The following is a 20,529-nucleotide window of genomic DNA, read 5'->3' on the forward strand; positions in this document are numbered from 1 at the left end:
GCAATCAAGAATAAGTATTAATTAAATAGACGAATTGGTTTAGATTAACATTAATTAGTATAACCAGCTCCAAATCAATCAAGGAGACAAGGTCTCCCAATTCACACCTCCCACAGGTCATTTAGAAATATAAGAAACGACTAGAAATGCAGTAACACACACTGCTCTAGCAGTAAGTAGCAGTGGCGTTAACAGAGTGGATAACACCGGCATCAATCAGACGTTCATAGGACCAGTAATCACGCTGAGTACCCTGGCCATCAACAGCAGCGCTGCTGTTGTGCTTAATGTTCCAGAAGGATCCACCTTGAGCATACAAGCTCCAAGCATAGCGCTGAGTGTTGAAGAGGTTCTCACGGTTGGCGTAGCTGTTGCTGTACAGAGTCTGCAGAGCCCATTCACCAATGAAGACGGGGAATTTGCCGTCACCACCGACGACGGAGGCCTGGCCACAGATGGCGCCATTGGCCCACTGGGAGTAGACACCTGAGGCGGCGAAGTAGTAGACGTGGGTGTCGATGACGATGTTGGTGCCGGTGGCGAAGTAGGGAGACCAGTGCTCCTCACCGAGGAAGCAGTCCTGGAGCATGACAGGAATGCGCTTGTCGATGCGGGCAACGCGGGCGAGGACACCCTGGGTGTACTTCACGATCCAGTTGGTTCCGTTGGTGGTCAGGGTCTGGGGGGAAGCGAAGCCAGAGGGGTTGTCGGAGGCCTCGTTGATGGGGGCGATGGTAAAGGCCCAGGGGTAGCCGGTCTCGACGAACCACTCGAGGACTTGCTCGACGGCCTTGAAGGAGTAGGCCAGGTTGGTGGAGTTGAAGAACCAGCCGTCATTTCCGGACTTCTCGCCGATATCGAGGCTGTTGACACCACCGGGGAGGGAGTGGAGGCCGACAATCACGCGCATGTTGTACTTCTTGATGGCGTAGAGGGAGATCTTCTTGAGGTAGTCCTTCTGGTTACCGTGGTACAAAGAGGAGCCGGGGACCTTGATCCAGGCTGCGTAGGTGGTTGGAATACGAAGAGTGTTGACACCAACAGCAGCAAGCTTGTCAATATCATCGGTGGTGACAAAGGTGGCATAGCGCTCCTCGAGAACAGGGCCACACCGAGAGCCAAGAATCTCACAGAAGGTCCACTCATCAACAGCATCGGGAGCATACTGGTCCCACCAGTATTGGTCAAAGACCTCCTCCTGCTCGAGCCAGCCGCCGAGGTTGACACCGTTGGCCTTGAAGCTAGTCCAGTCGGTCCACTCGCCGGCAGTAGCGGTAGCAACGGTAGAAGCAACAGTGGTGGTGTAGGTTTTAAGTATCTTGCTGCCGTGAACAGAGGCGGAGGCCACAATGGTGCGAACAGCAGTGTTGGAGGTGGTAGCAGTGTACAGGTTGGTGTTGATACCAGAGCCAACGGCAGAGCCGCCAGCAACGGGGGCAACATCATCAGCAGTAGCTGTGGTGGGGTTGCTGAAAGAACTCGAATTAGTTATCAGCTTCACATATAAGAGAACATATAACATCGACTTACGAGTTGTTGGGCTTGGACTTGGTGCTAACCACGACATTGCCATTGCTGTTGCTGTTGCCATTTCCATTGCTGGCGTGACCAGCAGTCTTGGTGCCAACCTGAGTTACCACGGTGCGCTCAGTCTCGGTGGAGGTGGCAATAGAGTGAGTCTGTTCACTTCCAGCAGCAGCATCTCCGGCAACGGCGGTGACGGTGGCAGTGGAAACAGTCTTGGTGATAGTCGAAGTAGTGGTAGCAAAGACGGTAGTGTGCAAGTGAGTCGGAGCATTGGTGCAGTCAATAAGAATGGTGTTGTCGATAGTGACGACGGCATCCTCCTTCAGCTCAACATCAACGATAACAGGGTATTCGACGATGTTAACAGAGAGGTGTAGGACCTCACCGGTGAAGACGGTGTTAGCGCAGGTGTCTTGGGAAGATCTTGCTTGGATCACTCCAGCAGACACAACCCCAAAGGAGGCTGCGGCCGCAGCAATATTTTGAAGACGCATGATGCGTATAGAGATAACGAATGACTAGTGTAAAGGTATAAACGAAGGAAATGGTCAGACTAGAGAACAAGTGTAAACCGCCAGCCTAGCTCTCAGAAAAACAGGGGATTTCATTGAGATTTATACAAGTGGAACACTACTTCCCAGATTTAAGAGACTAGCCTAAGGGAAATTTAGACCGATGCAGGTCGCCCAGGGTTTGACGATGAACATCAATTCAGCCGAAAAGGACCCGAATCTATTCCCAATTAGGAAGACATCAAGACTATTCAACGGACCGCATGGGCCCTGGTGCTTCGGCAAGGGTTCGTATGAGCTGCCAAAGTCGACGGGATTCTGTCAAGTCGGCTCGAGACATCGACTCGGAGATTGCCACGGCAATTGTCGCGGCTGATTGCCAAAAGTACGAGGTGCATGAACCATGCATTATGAGTGCAGTCAAAAGTCTGTATCGTTGTCCTATTTCGTCGGCAGTTTCAATCAACCAGCCCAATGAAAGACCGCAGAACCAAGATGCGGTATATCGATTTCAATATTGGCGACATCAGTACAAGCGGACCCACAAATATAAAGATGGTGCCTGGACTATCGCTTAGATGTGGCGTTACAAAAATATCTCTGAGGCTTATCTTGAGGAAATATCAGCACGGATAACCCGTTAGCTGTCAAGACTATCTCCAGGGCGTGAGACACCACGTGCCTGACAAAGAACTTGGGTTCCACTCAGTTCAGCTCTTTGATTCGAACGGCATGGACGGTTAGTACACTAGTACAAAATACAGCTTCAGTATTTGTAAGTGCTTACCTGCTGAGAGAATAATTTTATTTGGCTTGATTTTAGCGCTCCATGAATGATTCAGTCTGTACCCGTTTCCAACAACAAAGACAACACGTCTCGCTCCAGTACCAGGGAAATTGAATCCCAACTCGGCATCCACGTCCAGGTTTGTACTTCAACAACTGCCGGAACCATGGATCAGGGAAGCGCCCTTGGTCTAGTAGACCCACTATTGCTCGATCAGGTAAGGCATTATTCCTTTTCTTCACTTTTAGTCTCTTGCCTTCGGGTTATCCGAGAAAGAAAACAAGTTAGGGCAAGAAGCTGTTGGTTCCGGTGTCTGGACTTGGAGCTAGCACCAATAAAGCTCCAGAGTAAGGTTGATTCGTCCAGATTCGATCGGCACCACAATCGCCCAAGATAAATTGGAAAATGACCCAAGAGACTGGAAACTATGACGGTAGAAATGCACTTTATGAGTGGAAGTGTCCAAAAATTACAAATAAATCCTTGTTTTTTGGTAGATGCCTTCGCATTGTGTTCTCGTATTCGGTTACGCCGATATTTGCAGCTTGTACTCCGCACTCCGTAATGAGTTGATAGAGAGAAGTATCTAGCCTCAAAAGAAACAGGACTGGAAATAATCATGAGAATGCATGCATACATCATTTTTAGAGAAATCAGTAAGTTACCCATAAACTCATGAAGCGTGAGGAGAACGATTCCAAGGTTGAAAATTTCGGGAAGCCAACTTTATGGAACTCTGTTTTGAAGCCAAAGTTGAACTCATAATATCTTGCCATCATATCTATCTCTCGGCTCTTCGCTTTTCCCTGCTTACTTACCTCCAAGATATTCCCAGATGTTATGTTATACATGTTAAGTCCGACTCCATATCTCCGCGCTTAGATAAGCGGCCTGGAAGCTTCTCCGCATTAGTCACATGGCGATTGTCGATTGTGCCAGGGCATTCGAGCCTCAGAGCCTCAGAGCCTCATCTATACCTCGCAAGTCCTACGTCCATTCCCAAGCCCAAACCACTCTCCAAACCCCTAGCCATGTCCCCCATAACCGCATCAAAAGGGCGCAACCCCTCCCCAAAAGACGAATCCTACACGCAAATGGCAGACACAGATCTGGAATCAATCGGCCGCCACTGTCAATACGAATACTGCGGCCAACTAGACTTCCTGCCCTTCCGCTGCGAATCTTGTCGCAGCACCTACTGCCTAGATCACCGCTCAGAAACAGCGCACAAATGCCCGCGCGAAGGCGAATGGGCACGCCGCCGCAACGGAACAAACAACCAAGAAAACCGCTCCGCCCCCGAAAAACCAAACATCTACAACTCAGAACAGTGCTACCACGTTCAATGCAAAACCCTCATCAACACCTTCAAAGACCCTGCCGTCCGCTGCCCACAATGTAACTACCAATACTGCCTCAAGCACCGTCTGCGCGAGGAACACGATTGCGCCAAGATTACCCCGCTGGGCGCGAGGCAGGGTAATGTCGTTACCGCTAACGATACTACCAAGTCGATGTTTGCGCGCGTGAAAACTTGGGGCCGTGATAAGCAGCAGGCTGCTGCTGGTGGGACGCTTTTGCCGAAGCCGAAGCCTAAGCCTAATAGCCCTGCTGCGCGCACTGTTGCGCTTAATAGTTTGAAGCGCTCGGCCAAGGGGGACGCATCTGTTCCCGCGGATAAGAGGATCTATGTGCATGTTGCTGGGACGGCGGAGACGCAGACTGCTGAGCCGCCGGCTGGGGACTTTTGGTTCGATTCGAGGTGGAAGGTTGGGCGTGTTTTGGATGATGCGGCCAAGAAGTTGAGGATCGAGAATTTGAATAATCGGGTTGGGGGGGAGGATGCGAAGTTGCGCATCTTTCATGTTGAGTCTGGTGATTTCCTAGAGTTCTCCGAGTCTATTGGTGCTGGGAAGGTTAAGCAGGGTGACACGATTGTGTTGCTGCGTGGTGCTGGGGCTGTTCTTGAGAGTGCATGATGCGTTGGAGTACTTCGTCTCCTTGCATTTCTTTTCTTGTTTATTTTGGTGCATATACACAGCCGGATACACCCGGGAGCATATTTGCATGATGTGACGTTGCATCTTCGAATTTCCATAGCTACGCTTTACTAATGATATGAGGATGTGCATACTAGACTCGGAGTTGCATGTATTGCCATAATGTCTACCTTGATCTATGGCACACTGGAATACTTGGTATCATACAAATCGTAACTCGGATAGTATCACGAAGAAATCTATAAACATTAAACGCTCATCTTCATCTTGATGATCTTGTGAGGCTTGTAACCAATGACCTCGAACTCATCCTCCTTCCAGCCATCAACGACTGCACTTCCACGATCATCACGCTTAATGCACAGCTCGGGGAATTCTGTGGGTTCCCGGGTAAGCTGCTCATTAAGCGCATCGACGTGGTCAAGGTAGACATGAGCATCACCCATAGTGTGGATGAGGGTGCCGGGGTGGAGATCGGCAGCGTGGGCAAGAATATGAGTGAGAAGAGCGTAGGAGGCGATGTTGAAGGGTACACCAAGACCCATATCACAGGATCTCTGGTAGAGCACACAAGAGAGAGTTCCCTTTTCTGTTGGGCGGCCAGTCTTCTCATCGAGCTTCATGCCAGGAGGGAACGAGACGTAGAATTGAGCGAACATGTGGCATGGTGGCAGAGCCATCTTTGGTAGATCTGCGGGGTTCCAGGCACTCATGATGATACGACGATCAAAAGGATTGTTAATGAGCTTGTTCACGACGTCCTTAAGCTGATCGACGCCCTGTCCGGTGTAGTCGGTTTTGGCATCGACATATTGAGCACCAAAGTGCCGCCATTGGAATCCGTAGACGGGCCCCAGGTCGCCTTCCTCGCGGTGGCCGAGACCAACCTTGTCCAAGAACTCGCGGCTTCCGTTTCCGTCCCAGATCTTAATGCCCGCTTCGGAGAGGGGAAGCGATGATGTGCAGCCGGACATAAACCAGAGGAGTTCAGCGAGCACGGCGCGCAGGAAGACTCGCTTTGTGGTGAGAAGGGGCAGGACGGGGATCGGGTCGCCGCCTTCTGGGTTGGGCTTGGAGAGGGAGAAGCGGAGTTGAGGTGGTGCGAAGATTGATTGTGTGCCAGTACCTGTGCGGTCGGGTCGGTGCTCGCCCTGAGAGAGGATGTCACGGATAAGATTGAGGTACTGGTGCTCTTCGTGCGAGGGGTCGTGTGGCGGTGAGGGTACCGGAGTTTGGGCAACATGGTCTTGAGTCATGGTGAAGTTTTGTGATGGGAGGTGGTTTGTGAGACTTTCTGCCCAGACCTGTAGATTGAGACTCTTTGGTCTGCTTGTCTGTTGAAAAGAGGAGACTTGGATCCGCGGATCGCGTCGACGCGACACGTGGTCACGTGTAGTCATCATTGACATGGAATTTCCATGTTTCAACAGGGCCATTAACGTGATTATTCTTGGTTGAATTGCTTATTTTGCAATAGTCTGATTCTACCGCTTTGTTTTGCATGTACAAAATGGCCTATCAAAACCCAGATGAAAAGGTATAACATTACCTCCAACGGACAAAGAAACAGTCCACCGCAATTCATACAACACTGTCTGTACAACAAGATTATAAAGTCCCGAATCATCTTGAAATGATAGATTGGACTCACAATCTACAAGCAACTGACAATCTTGAATGTTTGAATTGTATCCAGTGTCCTCCCCAAGAGACTAACGGCATGAAAGAAACAGTGATCAGCCTAGATTACAGTCGAATTTACAGATCTATATACAAACTCCCTGTATATTGTTTCCCTACTTCTGAATAACCTCAAACCTCGAAAGCAAGCGAGATAACGGAATTAATCCGCAGCGATCTATTCCCCAACAAGCAAACAGATAAGATTCTCCACTCTGACACGCGGGGATGGCCGAGCTTCAGCATTGGATTGGAGTTATTGGAGTAGGAACTTACATTCCGATTCCGAGATAGCTACAGCCTTCCCAATGGGGAATAATGGCTTCTGTGCGGGGAATGTGAGCTGTACAACGCTTTCTCCCTTACTCTTCTCTATCTGATCCCAGACCGCCACCACAACCATCGCCATACTTCATTCCAACATGACTCTCCAAGGATGGGAGCAAAAGGCCCAGAAGGGCAGAGATATTCTGCAGAAGTCTATTCCAAAGCAATGGCTTCTCCCTGCGGACAGGTTGCCGCCTGTTTCCCAGAAGAGCGTCGTTAATTTCCCTAGGGAGAGCGGACTATTGAGTGAGCGCGAGCTGAACATTACCGATATGTCGGCTACTGCACTTGTGACCGAGATGGGCAGGGGAGATATGACCGCGGAAGAGGTGGTGGTTGCGTTTTTGAAAAGATCCGTCTTGGGCCATCAACTGGTGCGATAGTGGACGTCTGCTTTTTCTTTGCTTCACACTGCTAATATAGTATTTGCAGCTTAACTTTGCAACCGAGTTCATGGCCGACGAGGCAATTACTCGTGCTAAAGAGCTTGATGAGCATTACCGACGTACGGGGAAACTAGTCGGACCACTTGTAGGTGATCCAAGTGAATTGATAACAATCAGAAGTTGACTATTTGACAGCACGGTGTTCCAATCAGCGTGAAAGAACACTTGGCTTTCAAGAATCGGACTTGCAATACCGGTTATGTTGCTTGGTCAGATGGTTCAGAGCTGATATGTATTTCGAAGTCACCACTAACTATAAAATAGGGTTGATAAGGTCATGACAGAAGATGCCCTTCTCATCCAACTACTCGCCAAAGCCGGTGCAGTTTTCCACGTCCGCACTAATCAGCCGCAATCATTGATGGTACGCCTATATCCAGGATTTATCTCTCAGTCGCTAACTCTACACAAGCACTTGTGCTGCAGTAACAACATCACGGGCACAACTGTCAACCCACACAACCGCACTCTTACCCCAGGCGGATCATCCGGCGGCGAAGGGGCTTCAATGGGCTTCCGCTGTGCCCCGTTAGGCATCGGCACTGATATCGGTGGATCAATTCGCTGTCCAGCGGCATTCTGCGGTGCCTATGGTTTCCGCCCCTCGACACTTCGCAATCCCGGAACGGGAATCAAAGTCGCTTCATCTGGCCAGGAGACTATTCGAGGTGTAGTTGGGCCAATGGCGAGTCGCTCAGTTGACGATCTAGAACTTTTCCAACGAGCTGTGTTGGAGCAGGAGCCTTGGGATGAGGAGACGTCTTTGATGCCTGTGCCATGGAAGACGATTGCTCCCACTCGGGATATTACTGTTGCTATTATGTGGGATGACGGGTATGTTGAGAGTCAAATTTGTGTATTCCGCTGGAAGTTTGCTAACGAATTACTCAGATGGGTTCGGCCGCATCCGCCTATCACTCGCGCCCTCAGACACGCCAAAGAGAAGTTGACAGCTGCGGGTGTTAAAGTGGTGGATTGGGAGCCATATAAGCACAGGCACGGCTGGGAAGTCATTGTACGCAGTGGATTTTCCCCACCCGTAAGATGATGTTACTGATAACTTCATAGTCTGCATTATATTACCCGGACACGGGCGCCAAACAGCGCGAACTCATGCGCGAATCTGGAGAACCAGCACGCCCTCTGACGGAATGGGCTTTGTCTTATAGTCGTCCCTCGACTCTCTCCCACGCCGAAACATGGGAGCTGCAAGAACAGCGAGAAAACTTCAAGGATGAATACAACGCTCTTCTTAAGCGCCGTGGTGTCGACTTTATTCTATCTCCCACGTATCCTGCTGCTGCCGCCGTGATGGGCGAATCGCAGTATTGGAATTACACTGCCATCTGGAACTTGGCGGACTTGCCCTCTGCTGTGTTCCCATCTGGTCTGACTGTTGACTCTAAGTTGGATGTGTTGACCGAACTGGACAAGAAGTATGCCCCTCGGGATGAAGTTGACGAGAGGGAGTGGATGAAGTACCAGGGCCCTGAGCGGTATGAGGGTGCCCCGGTGGGATTGCAGATTGCCGGAAGACATAACAAGGATGAGGAGACTTTGATGGCGGCTAAGGTTGTTGAGGAAATTATGAGGGGTGAGAAGAAGGATTCCAATTTTAAAGCTGTCGCTTAGATTGGCGGATCTATTCAAATTTTCGGTATATGATTAAACAGGAAAGTACCCCAGGGGATTATATCTATGCACTCTCCCCCCTCAACTCTTGCAAAGTCTTAACCTGACTACCGTCCTCCTTGAAATTCTTCTCGTCCAACCACATCTCTAGTGCACCCTTCAAAGTCGCATCCCAATCATCCTTCACCATAGCATACCAAGCAGTGTCCCGACTCCGTCCCTTAACAATCATATGCTGCCGGAAAGTCCCCTCAAAAGTAAATCCCAAGCGCAAAGCGGCCCGATGCGATGGCCCATTCAATGCGTTCAACTTCCACTCCAATCGCCTATACCCAAGGTCATGGAATGCATGTTGGGCAATGAGATAGATAGCCTCTGTAGCACCAGTCGTCCGCTGAAGCGCAGAAGAGTACATGACGTGCCCGACTTCAATGCAGAAGTGTTCGGGCACGATCCGCATTAACGATAGATAGCCGATTGCCTTTCCGAATGTTGGAAGGGTCTTTCGCTTGTCGATAATTGCGAAGAAGAATGGATCGGTTGAGGTTGACTTTGCAGCGATGCTGTCTTTGAATTGGCTGGCATCACTGTAGGGACCGTCGAACATGTAGTCCCAGAGGGGTGCATTGGGAGTGGATTCATCTCCACCGGTGAGGGCGAAGAGGTCATCTGCATGTTTTAACTCAAGTTTCTCCAGGGAAATGGTTCGGCCTGGGATTGTTTTGCTCGACGGCAGTAGGGACGGAGCGAAGGAGACCAAAGGTCCTTTGGGGCGAAGCGCTGCCATGAGTGAGATGTAATTGTTTGTTTCTGTGTCTTGTCTTTTGTGAATATGAACTACAGCCCGGCTTTAAATGTTGATATTGCTATTTCGGTCTCTTGCCAATGACTCACGTCGATGTGATTGGAGAAACTCCCCGAGATCCCGTGATGAGACGGTTTCCTGAAAGGACTTGATTGGCTGCATCTCCGAACTATATCATTTGCTTACAAGAGCTACGAGGTGAATACTTCAGGTTATAGGTGAGATGTCACATTAATTCAGTATTGTAGGTTCAATTTATCGGGCAACGCTGATGCAACGCCAATGCAGAGGAAGTGCTGAACAGAACAACCACTTTCCTTCGGAATCGTATATCGTGAGTCATGAACAACGCCAATTTCTTGCATTTTCAGAAAAGACCAGTTTTCCCTCTTTTTGTGTAAAGCAAATACCACAGACCTATCACCTGGAAAGCCCCAAAGCACATGGTTATCCCACTGAATAACTGAATACCAAGATAATTCAAATCAGCACTGCCATTCGAACCAATTGAAGCAAGTGCACCTGCTATGGGTGGTCCCAGTAGGGTCGCAAAGCTGCTCAGACTCTGTGCCATTCCAAGCCACGTCCCAAGTCTCTTCGGATCAGGACAGACATGAGAGAAAACGCTTGGTGGGAGTGGGATCAAAGCGCCGGAGATACCACCTAGATTTTCAATTAGTTGAAATAGAATTAAAAGATCAAAGAGAATATCTCACCGTAAAAAGATGCAAATAGGATAAACCTAGCCAAGCTGCTTGCGCTTATCCAGGTAATGCACAGCATACCGGACAAAATACCACATGAAATCCAAGAGATCATCGACCCATAGTGGTGAGCAAAGATGGTCAAAACCACACGTCCAATGATCGAACATGCCTGGGATATCATTAAGATGTTAGATGCCAATGTTCGCGATGTTTCCAGTTTCGTTTCGGCATAAGTTGGAATGTAATAGAAAGGGGTGATATAGCCGAGGTAGAGAAAGAAGTTGGCGACAGTGAAACTCCAAAATGGTATATCCTTGAATGCCTGTGTATCAAGCAGACTCCGGCGCTGGGTTCTTTCGGGTCTCTTGGTATTCCTTTCTGGCACTACAAGCAAGACAGCGGCTGCAGAGAAAAGCGCAAGCATGACGAAGCCCATGCAGCGAACGGTCCAAGGAAATCCCAAGTTCGAAATAAGCTGGTTGAACATGACAGTGTAAATAATGCCCCCTGCAGGGGCACCACTGGTTGATACGCCCAAAGCAACAGCTCGTCTGGTCGTAAATGAGCGACTGACCAAGGCAATACTAGGCACATAGAGCAATCCAAACCCGAGACCCATGCATACTCCTTGGCTCAAAAATATCGCATAGTATTGATTTGCAAGACTGAGCATCATCATACCAAGAACGCCTAGCGAACTTCCAATAAAGATCATCTCTTTGTAGTAGCCAAGGTCAAAAAGCGGGCCGGATAGTAAGCCGCCCACAATTAGGAGCCATGATTGAATTGTACCGATCCATGCTATGTCCGATGCGGTGGATGATTGAATGTATTCGAGTGCATAAAAGCTCTGGAAGGACCCAAATGCGAAACTCAGGCCCCTTTCAAGAGTTAGCTATGTAGTCATATTGAAGGAGAGTGGACTAACCAAACGTTGAACAATATGAAAAATGCACCTAGAACTTGTAGACATCCTCGTAGAACACTTATTGTGGAACCGCTAGAGGTGAATTCAGGCTGATCTTCATTTTCATTAATGGGCGCGAAATCTGTCACTTCAGAAGTAGCAGGTACCGTATGTGTTGTTTTCTCAGAGAACATGGTCAATGATCTCGCATGATGAATTAAAATCAGATTCTAAGAAAGCGGGCATACATTTAAGAGCAAACTTGGAATTGGCTGAAGCCCCTCTATCATATTAGTAATTCAAAATTGCTGGCTCTGGACCTCGGGGTGTAACTCGGGGTTGTGCCTCGGAGTATAGTTCGAGTGACCTATGAACTGGATCCCCTGGCCTTTACCCTGGTAGTGCCCACCCCTCGTTCTTGATCCGAGTTACCCGATCACGCCTTTGGGCGCTTTTATCGGATCAGTCATAATACAAGTTCGGTGGCTTGCTCATTAAGTATATTCAGAGATATTGGCTTCCCCGCATTCTCTGCCTCTTGGATAAAGGGTCCAACATAAACGTGGACTTTCTTTCCACTTTGAAAAAAATAAGGTCAACGGCGTTTGAAATAAAGTTTATGTCTTTCCTTGCTAATAGGCGGAAATCATGCGCATGGACGCTGCATCACCTAGCCTCCAGGCTATGGACAAACACAAATCCTTGATGATTTCCATGCATATACCATAAGAGTGAGGTAGAACCTTTATTTAGGGCAGAGTCTCGAAGTATGACGGATTGCAGAATCGTCAAATCGCTAGTGTGTCAGGTGACAGTAGACTAGAAGCAACATTTCAAACGGCAATCTAGAGCCAGATGTTGATTGTGGCAGAGAAACTCGAGATCTTTGAACCTGAAAATTCGAGCAAGAGCAACTGATAAGTTAATCTTCATGGCTGCCTCATTCTTTTCTTTAATGCCTTCCTCTTCCTTTCTTTTTCTCCCGGTTCAATTATCCGTCTTGTTGTTTTGAAGACATTTACTACTATCATTTTCTGCCATCTGTAATGGCGTCGCGTTTTCCCATCGCTAATGCGTTGCAATTTTCTCCTTTTGCAAGCAAATTTTTAACAACTTTCTTGTGTCCGAAAGATGCAGCGGCGTGTAGTGGAGTATGGTCGCAAGAATCATTTGCTTCTAGATCAGCACTGTCGATCAAAAGAATCGCTATTTCTTCGATTGCTTCTCTCTCACTCGATAAAAATACAATATCTTCTATTATTTCATGTAATGAAATCCCGACTTCATACGTGGTTTTGTCGCGTGTTTCCATGTTGTTTGTGCGGTTATGTCGGCTCCTTTCTCGATCAATAGCTCGAGAATCAACTTTTGGCTATCCTGTGTGGCTTTGATGATTTTGCCGTAGTGGTCGTCGTGTTCGCCGTCTCTGTCGAAGGCCTCCCAAGATATCCTGCAGATCTTTGCTGTCAGAATTGAAGCAGATTTGTTCCAGGAGAACATTCCACGCACAAAAGTACGATTCAATAGCCTCAAGCAGAGGAGAATCGCCCCAATTTGTTTGCCGGTGCGTCTAGGTCGGCTCCTAAGTCTATCATTCGTCGAACTATAGACATATGTCCTCTCAACACGGCCCATGATAAGGCTGAGCATCTCGGATGACGAATATTGAGGGTCTAAAGCAGTCATTGAAGGTGTATAACTGTTTGTCGGTCTGAATGAGGCCATTTAAGTCTCGACACACATAGAACGCCTTTGAGTTGTTCCATACGTGTAAGTACTGACCGATCGCAAAAATCAGCTCAGTTGGCAGATACGATAAAGGCATGATGACGACGAGACTTGCATGGTTGAAGAAATATTTCACACTTGAAGATGATTGACTGAGAAGCTGGTCAGACGGTCATAGGTGTGACATGATATTCCCTATACTTTGAACCCGACCCTTGAAACTCGAAAGTTTCATAGTATTAGATTGAGTTGGATACCTACCTAAGATCGATCCATCGGTCCTTCGTCATCTCTTTTTAAAGCGTAAATTTTTTTTTCACTTTGAATTGTCAACTAGCCTGGACAGGGTACTTATTGTTCACGCACACAATATGCGACATACTCTTGTTATTATTTTCAGATGAGATGGCGACTTGCACCAATGATTTTGTGATACGATAGATCCCCTAATCAAACAACAAAAGGCTGAAACAAATAATGTTCTTAACGCGACGCGTAAAATGTCCATAGTTCCCATCAGCCAATCATGTCGCGATTGGTTTCCATGCGGCTGAAGCAATGGAACTAAGCAGAGAAGGGTTTGGCCTTTGTCCATTGCCCCTGCACTCCAGGGAGACAGGGATTCTAGCCTTCTATAAAAGAGATGGCTTGTTATTTTTAGTTTTATTAAATCCACGAAAGCACTCGAGTCAGGGCACAGCCAATCGCCGGTCTTCCACACCGCTACGATTGACGTGGATGTGGCTTTTGCTGAGGTCCGGTCGGATGAGTTGGCAGGGTTTTGGTGGCTATTATTGCCCGAGCCAAGATTTGGGGCATTTTATCGACGGACAACGTGTGTTTAGGCCCTTTGATTTGACTTTCGCGTTCTTTGGGACGTCGTTCTCTGGCGGTTACTCAGAGATGCTCTTCCAATCAATTAAATATGAATTCGCTAACCGTATTTACATCTTGTTCGATCTCGCTGGCTATAGTATATCTCTTTACTGCATTCCCTGCCCTGGTAGCACTTTGGTTTATCCTTGAAATGCTTATGGCTGACCACAGGATCCTTCTAAATGTTTCTCCTGCTTTGGTCTCTTTTTCTATGTTCGGTGGCTGCTCTCGACACATCCCACGACAATGACCTTATAACATATGTGACGGTAAGTCTATTAAGCTAGTATTCATACCACAAAACTGACATACATATGCTTAGCTCTCACAGCACCGGGTCCTAAAATGGAATGTCACATACTACGATCGGCCCGGTTTCGATGTCGCTCCGGGCTATTGGTTTGTTGCACCATACCATCTCAACCAAGGCGAACCCAAAACAAACCGATGGACGCCTTGCCAGATCGGTCCTTATATTTTTGATCAAAAAGGAGTATGTACCGGGACATACCTACTTGTTCCTAATACAATTACTTACAACGATAAAGGACCTTGTCTGGGCCGGCTCATGCGAATTCAACAACCAGAACGTCTATGATTTTCAAATGGTGGACACAATAGATGACAAGCCGTATCTAACTATGCTTGTTCAAGAGCACTACGCCAATCGAGAAAGTGACGGGTCCGCCGTCATCTACAACAACGAATACAAGCCTGTGAACATCATCCCAAGACCCGGAGCGGCAATTGACAACCATGAATTCTACTTGAAGGAACCGCCAAAGGCGCTGCTAGTCACTCATCGAAATGACAAAATGTCTCTAGCAGACTTCGGGCACCCCGAAAGGGAAATGAGTGTCCGAACAAATGGTTTCATCGAACTAGACATCAACACAGGAGAGTATCTGTTCGAGTGGCATTCAGCCGGCCAAATAACCCTAGATGAATCATTTGTCATGAGCCCATGGGATCAATACCCCGACACAGACTATCTACACATGAACTCAGTTGACAAAAACGAAAACGGCGACTATCTCATCTCCGCACGACACACAAACACTATCTACCTAATCTCTGGCGAAGACGGACACATAATCTGGCGACTCGGCGGCAAGAAGAGCAACTTCGAAATGAACTTCACATTCACCGGCCAACACAACGCCCGTTTCATGTCCGTGAACGAAACCCACATGACGATTTCCTTCCTAGACAACGGCGCCAATTTCCTCGTCGTGAACGAACCTACTTCCTCGGCTATGTACATCGAAGTCGATCTTAAAACAATGAAAGCCAAAGTGTTGAATAGATACCTCCGTCCAGATGGCGGAAACAATCCGTCACGGGGTAATATGCAAACCCTCCCTAACGGGAACGTCCTGGCTTCATGGAGTTATTACGGGTACATGAGCGAGTTTACGCATGATGGCCAGCTACTCATGGATGCAAGCTTTGTCTCAGAGAGATTCAGTACTTATAGGGCATATAAGTATCTTTGGACTAGTCGGCCCCCGTATCCGCCAACGCTGGTTGCGTCGTGTTACGGTGTGAACGGGTCTGCTCTCTCGACTGTGTTCCACGTTAGCTGGAATGGCGCTACAGAGGTTAGACAGTGGCGGTTCTTTGCGCGAGCGAATGGAATGTCTGTGGACAAGGAGATTGGATTGATTTCAAAGAATGGCTTTGAGAGCTCGTTCATTGCTCGTGGGTATATGGATTGGGTTTCTGTTCAGGCTTTGGATTCTGCGGGGAACGTTATTGGGGTTTCGACTGTGCTGAGGACTGAACCACCTGAGTATTGGCCTGATTCGGCTATGACGCTGATTCCGGATGATCCTGATGCTATGTTTGAGGAGGACTTGGCTGCTTCGTCGAATGGGTCTAGTCCTTTTGTGGGATTGTTCTTGGGATTTGTGACTAGCACGATTGGATACATCATTTATCCCATGATTCGTCGATTTGCCCGAGTGGCTAGACGAAAGGATGTATACGAAGAAGAGCTTGGTCTTCTAAAGGAGAAGGTTTAGGACAATATTGAAACCTTCTAGATTTGTATACTAGGCATCGTGCACGCTGCAAGTACTTGAAAGACTTTTTAAGGTGCAGCATTCAACAATCAAGTTACATTCCGGTCAAATCGAATCGAGCAAGTCCCAAATTATCATCAAATGCATAATTTAATTCCAAAGAAACAGCATAAATACATCCATCAATACACATGTCCACATATCTCAATCGAGAAACCGCAATATCGTAGCAATATTTCCATCATGAGAAAAACCAAAACAAAAGATTAAACACCTGATATCTTAAAGCAAAACTCCAGGAAATAAACTCCCTCAAAAATTAAGCAAGGGGAAAAAAAAATTTACTCAAAGCGAAGATGAGAGGAGAGGTTTTCTCTCACTACTTTCGCCAGAACATAGCTTTCCCAGCAACACGACCAGCAGACCAGCGCGCTTCATTGAAACGATCCTTCAGCGTGGCACCACCGCCGTAGCGTACAGGGCGGGAAGATGTAGCGCCCGACTCGGTAGTTTTGCCAACGCTACTACCCCCAAAGGAGCTAGGTGCGAAGTTGGTCATATTTCCAGCGTCGAATTTGGTCTTTCCTTCAACAATCTTGTGGATCACGTTTAGGATGGCGTAGGCGGTTGAGCCGATGGCACGGATGGCAGCGAGGACAGCGACAGACCAAAGGATGATGGCGAGATAGATGTTCGTCCCGCCTGCGTCAACGCCGTAGATTTCTGAGACTGCCATTCCTAGGATGACGTTTGCCACCATCCATATTGAAACCATGTAGGTTCGGACAGCGCGGTAGTAATCTTCCTGGAGTTGGGACTCGGACGGTGGGGGCTCGGGGACCTCGAGGCGATCGCGAAGGTTGCGGAGGGCTGCGTCGTAGCCGCTGTCGATGTCAAGTTGTTCTGATGGCATTTCGACGACGACAGTTGAGCCGTTGATGACCTTTGCGGCACCCAGATCGGTGTTGATCACGTTGTCTCCCTTTGTTCCCCAGGTGACATCGTGCGTGTTACAAAAAGCGTAAACTTGCAATGTGCAGATGTAACTTGGCATCAGCAGGAAGTATTGGATCGAGGAAGTGAACATGTGCCAAGGATCCAGGTAGAGGAAGGAACTGTAGAAGTAGAGACCGACAGTTGACAGCATGGATAAGACGATGTTGGTCATGAGACTGTCGCTGACATCCATGTCATCGCTTCCTATACCAGCGCGTGCAAGCAGCTCTTTGACGACCAGATATAGGGCACAGAACACGGTATAGAACATGATGACGGCGTAAACGATAATACCGGAAAGGTACAGGTTTTTGGCACTATGATGCGTTAGTGGAATTTCCTCAGTATTCGACAGGAAGTGACTTACCCTTGTGGTCGATTACCCAACGAGATAATGAACTGCAAACACATAACCAAGATACAAGCATAGCGCAATACAATGAAAATGTATTTGCCCATGTTATGACCAAACGGATCAAGCTTCTTATCTGTCAAGGAGCCAGCAATGAAGTAGAAAGCGAGATAGAAATTGGCCTGGATGAGTTAGTCGGGGGTGCAACAGAACAGAATCACTGAATAACTCACAAGACCAAAGTAGGTAAATAGCAGATTAAGGAACTGATAGAAGAACTCAATATGAAGCAGAATCTTCCGAGGAATAGTATGATCCGTCTTCCAAATCTGCTTCGCATTGAAGATCGAGTAGACAGCAGCGAAGAAAGCACCGTTCAGCCAACGACGACGTTGCGAGATGAACTCAGGTACCGTGTCTGGTACATCAGTTTCTCCAACGGCGTTCTTGACGAACTTCAACACCCATCTTTCTTCTCGCTTGGCTACCAACTCCCAACAGAGAATACGGTCCTCAGCCAGGTACATGTTGGCAGTGAAGACGTCTGCATCTTGACCGTGTAGTGTCTCACCCTTGAAATATTGGTTGAGCGGCCCATGCCCATCTGCATCGTTTTGTAGAGCAAAGAACCGGTAAGCACTGAGCGCACCAGGCAACACAGTAATATAACCAAAGACCGATTCCAGCGGCTTATCCAGAATATTGGACATTTTGTACTCAAAGTTCTGACTCGCCACGAGAGGGTTGAGCAGACCAAGGTAGTTCTTGCCCTTAGCGGCCTTGATTTCACCGGCTGCACCGGCGACGTTCGAGTCCTGATCGAAGGCCTTCCACAAGTGGTAGAGGGCAGTTGGCTCAGGTCGAGTACCAACATCAAGCAGGATACAAATATTAGGCTGCAGAGCACGGCCAAACGCGTTGAAGAACCAGCGGTGGGAGTTCAGCTTCTTCTTATTGTGTTCCTTCAGACAGAAGATAACCTGGCAAGGAACAATGCCCTTCTCGGCGCCCTTGAACTTGAGATCTGAGTCAAGCGACACCTGGGTGGTGTACTCATACACGTGAGCCTGGACCTCTTTTTGGTTGACAATGTTCTTCGCAATACCCTCCTGGTACACACCAAGTGCGGCCAAGGCGTTAAGAGTACGAGGATGGACTTTCTTACGTCCATCAGCAACGATGCAAACAACGATCTTCTTCCAGCCATCACGACCCCAGGTACGAGACTTAGTTCTGGAGCAGAAGTGACTGATATTCCGCATGATACCGTGCATCGTACGGGTGAAACCAATCTCGTCTTCGTTATACATGGTAACACAAATGAATAGCTCGGTTTCGCGGGTGGTTGTTCCAATCTGTTGACGGAGTTTATACCCTCTGTTCGTGAAGTCATCAGGGTCAGATGTGACAGCAGTATAGCGCATATGAGTGAACTCGCGCTCATCTCTGCGAGGGAGGAAGCTGTGCAGAATAGTGGGGATCTTGCACTCTAAGATCAGCTCGCCGTTGACAAGCTGAACCTCCTTCTTGGCGACCTGCTTAGATCGAACTCCACGACGTCCCTGCTTTTCAGGCGCTGGGCCGTAGTGCATATTAGGATCGATAGAGCCAGACTCGGCCTCGTCATCATCTTCCTCGAGGTCGACCTTGTGCATCTCGTCTTTCTCATCTCCCAAGAAAGTCGACTCGCTCATGAATGATCGCACACTACCACGCGAAGTGTGGTTGATTGTGCGGCCATCGCCGCCGAATGGATCTGTATCGAGCCCATCGCCAATATCAATACTCGTGTCCACTGCACTCGATGATTTAGGTCCAGAAAACAGGGGAGCAGGAGGCAATGGCCGACGAGGACTACCTCCATATCTAGAGCTGGGTGTACCCGGCCGCGGGCTGCCATTCAAATCGGCGCGTTCATAGCCAACACTAGACACGGATGGCGGCCGGATATGAGACGGACTCCATGGGCGAATTGGAGATCCGGTGCGGGGTGGAATAGATGGGTAGACGGAAGTATCGGCTAAGCTAGCAGTTGGTAGATGGGTACCAGTCGTCAAGCTAGATGGTGGACGCGAAGGCGAAGACGCAGTTGGAACTTGATAATATCGATCGTAGCCTGGGTCTTCTCCGGTCCTAGAAGAGCGCGTCCTCACGTTAGATCTCGGTCTTCTTGGAAAGGCCATTATGCCAAACGGCAGTAATATGGCCTGTATGGTATAGTGTGGAGTGGGTGATGAAACGGAACAATGTAATCATGTACAATGTACTCGTGTTTACGCGGAGGGCCTCCAACGCGACGGGCAAAGCAGCTCTGTCCAATGACGGCATCCAAGCAGCCATTGCATCAGGACCAAGCTTTTTCCCAGCCCCGTCACGTCAAGGAAGGAGTTGAAGTTGAAAGAGCATATCTCCCGGTAGCGAGGGAAACCACTGGAATGTGGGTAGGGTGTAGGGTAGTATCGAGAAAAGAGCATTGAATACGTACGGAGTGTGGTCATAATCGGGGTCATAAGCAGAAGGCGAAGCAGCCCTCGGACTACTATAATCATCGGCGCCATCGCCGCTGGTAGGCAGCAAACGCATAGTCGCGCCGCGAGAGGCATTGGTCGGAGACTCATGATCGGAGAGAAAGGAAGCCGTCTCGTTGTCCAGGTATGCTGGCGGCTCCTCGCCGTAATTGGACGGAGGGTGACGGTTCATGATGAACGTGGAATGTGTACCAACTCAGATCATAGTATTTCGAGACAGCTTGCGTAATGAGAGTCAGGCCTTTTGAGACACAGTCAGAAGCTGAATACTTTGAATTCGTCAAGATCAAAGAATAGATGTAAAGAGGAGAACAGTGCGGAGTCAATAAATCCAGAAACAAGTCCAGCCCGGTTCGTCCGCAACCTGCATCAACAAAGTGGAGGTGGATGAGGTTGTCGGGGCAACGGGAGTCGCGTTTTCAAGGAGTTGCTGCACGGGGGTGCCAGGCTGCAAACAATTACTATTACTAGTGGTATTTTTATATTATCATCATTTATGCACTCCTTCAGTACTCCAATGCTCGTTCAATTTAATATCAACATCAGAATCCGATTCAGATTCAATATATCTCAAGTGGGTCCATTTTCATCAATTAGTGCATTACTTCACAGAACGCAACTCCATCGCAACGAATGTCCGCATGCCTCCGAGATTCATAATTCAACTTGCCCGATGCCAGCTCAGTAGCTGGTAT

The 20,529-nt window shown here is 48.3% G+C and overlaps 7 protein-coding genes across 7 annotated transcripts; 3 read left to right on the forward strand and 4 right to left on the reverse strand.

Annotated features, from left to right (window-relative positions):
* Nucleotides 1-166: 166 nt before the first annotated feature.
* On the reverse strand, nt 167-2,021 carry N7508_004463 (uncharacterized protein; the record flags this gene model as incomplete). The annotated part of the gene is made up of 2 exons (XM_058462529.1): nt 167-1,469; nt 1,531-2,021. The coding sequence occupies 2 exons, from the start codon at nt 2,019-2,021 to the stop codon at nt 167-169; spliced, it is 1,794 nt and encodes a 597-aa protein (XP_058321154.1).
* A 1,836-nt stretch (nt 2,022-3,857) lies between these two features.
* Nucleotides 3,858-4,805, forward strand: N7508_004464 (AN1-type zinc finger protein; the record flags this gene model as incomplete). The annotated part of the gene is made up of 1 exon (XM_058462530.1): nt 3,858-4,805. One exon carries the CDS (start codon nt 3,858-3,860, stop codon nt 4,803-4,805), a length of 948 nt encoding a protein of 315 aa, XP_058321155.1.
* Nucleotides 4,806-5,074: 269 nt separating this feature from the next.
* N7508_004465 (thymidylate synthase) lies at nt 5,075-6,082 on the reverse strand (the record flags this gene model as incomplete). Its single annotated transcript, XM_058462531.1, has 1 exon — nt 5,075-6,082. One exon carries the CDS (start codon nt 6,080-6,082, stop codon nt 5,075-5,077), a length of 1,008 nt encoding a protein of 335 aa, XP_058321156.1.
* Nucleotides 6,083-6,928: 846 nt separating this feature from the next.
* Nucleotides 6,929-8,911, forward strand: N7508_004466 (uncharacterized protein; the record flags this gene model as incomplete). The annotated part of the gene is made up of 7 exons (XM_058462532.1): nt 6,929-7,207; nt 7,266-7,364; nt 7,415-7,488; nt 7,544-7,643; nt 7,692-8,113; nt 8,171-8,294; nt 8,348-8,911. 7 exons carry the CDS (start codon nt 6,929-6,931, stop codon nt 8,909-8,911), a joined length of 1,662 nt encoding a protein of 553 aa, XP_058321157.1.
* A 64-nt stretch (nt 8,912-8,975) lies between these two features.
* N7508_004467 (Major facilitator superfamily domain general substrate transporter) lies at nt 8,976-11,524 on the reverse strand (the record flags this gene model as incomplete). The annotated part of the gene is made up of 4 exons (XM_058462533.1): nt 8,976-9,691; nt 10,134-10,379; nt 10,433-11,304; nt 11,352-11,524. The coding sequence occupies 4 exons, from the start codon at nt 11,522-11,524 to the stop codon at nt 8,976-8,978; spliced, it is 2,007 nt and encodes a 668-aa protein (XP_058321158.1).
* Nucleotides 11,525-14,116: 2,592 nt separating this feature from the next.
* Nucleotides 14,117-15,958, forward strand: N7508_004468 (uncharacterized protein; the record flags this gene model as incomplete). The annotated part of the gene is made up of 3 exons (XM_058462534.1): nt 14,117-14,203; nt 14,257-14,427; nt 14,483-15,958. 3 exons carry the CDS (start codon nt 14,117-14,119, stop codon nt 15,956-15,958), a joined length of 1,734 nt encoding a protein of 577 aa, XP_058321159.1.
* Nucleotides 15,959-16,337: 379 nt separating this feature from the next.
* On the reverse strand, nt 16,338-20,006 carry chsB (chitin synthase class II; the record flags this gene model as incomplete). The annotated part of the gene is made up of 4 exons (XM_058462535.1): nt 16,338-17,271; nt 17,322-17,488; nt 17,540-19,439; nt 19,792-20,006. 4 exons carry the CDS (start codon nt 20,004-20,006, stop codon nt 16,338-16,340), a joined length of 3,216 nt encoding a protein of 1,071 aa, XP_058321160.1.
* Between the last annotated feature and the right edge of the window lie 523 nt (nt 20,007-20,529).

The sequence above is a fragment of the Penicillium antarcticum genome (assembly GCF_028974205.1).
Source record: "Penicillium antarcticum strain IBT 31339 chromosome Unknown utg000004l_segment0_segment0, whole genome shotgun sequence".
NCBI classification, from domain to species: Eukaryota; Fungi; Ascomycota; class Eurotiomycetes; order Eurotiales; family Aspergillaceae; genus Penicillium; species Penicillium antarcticum.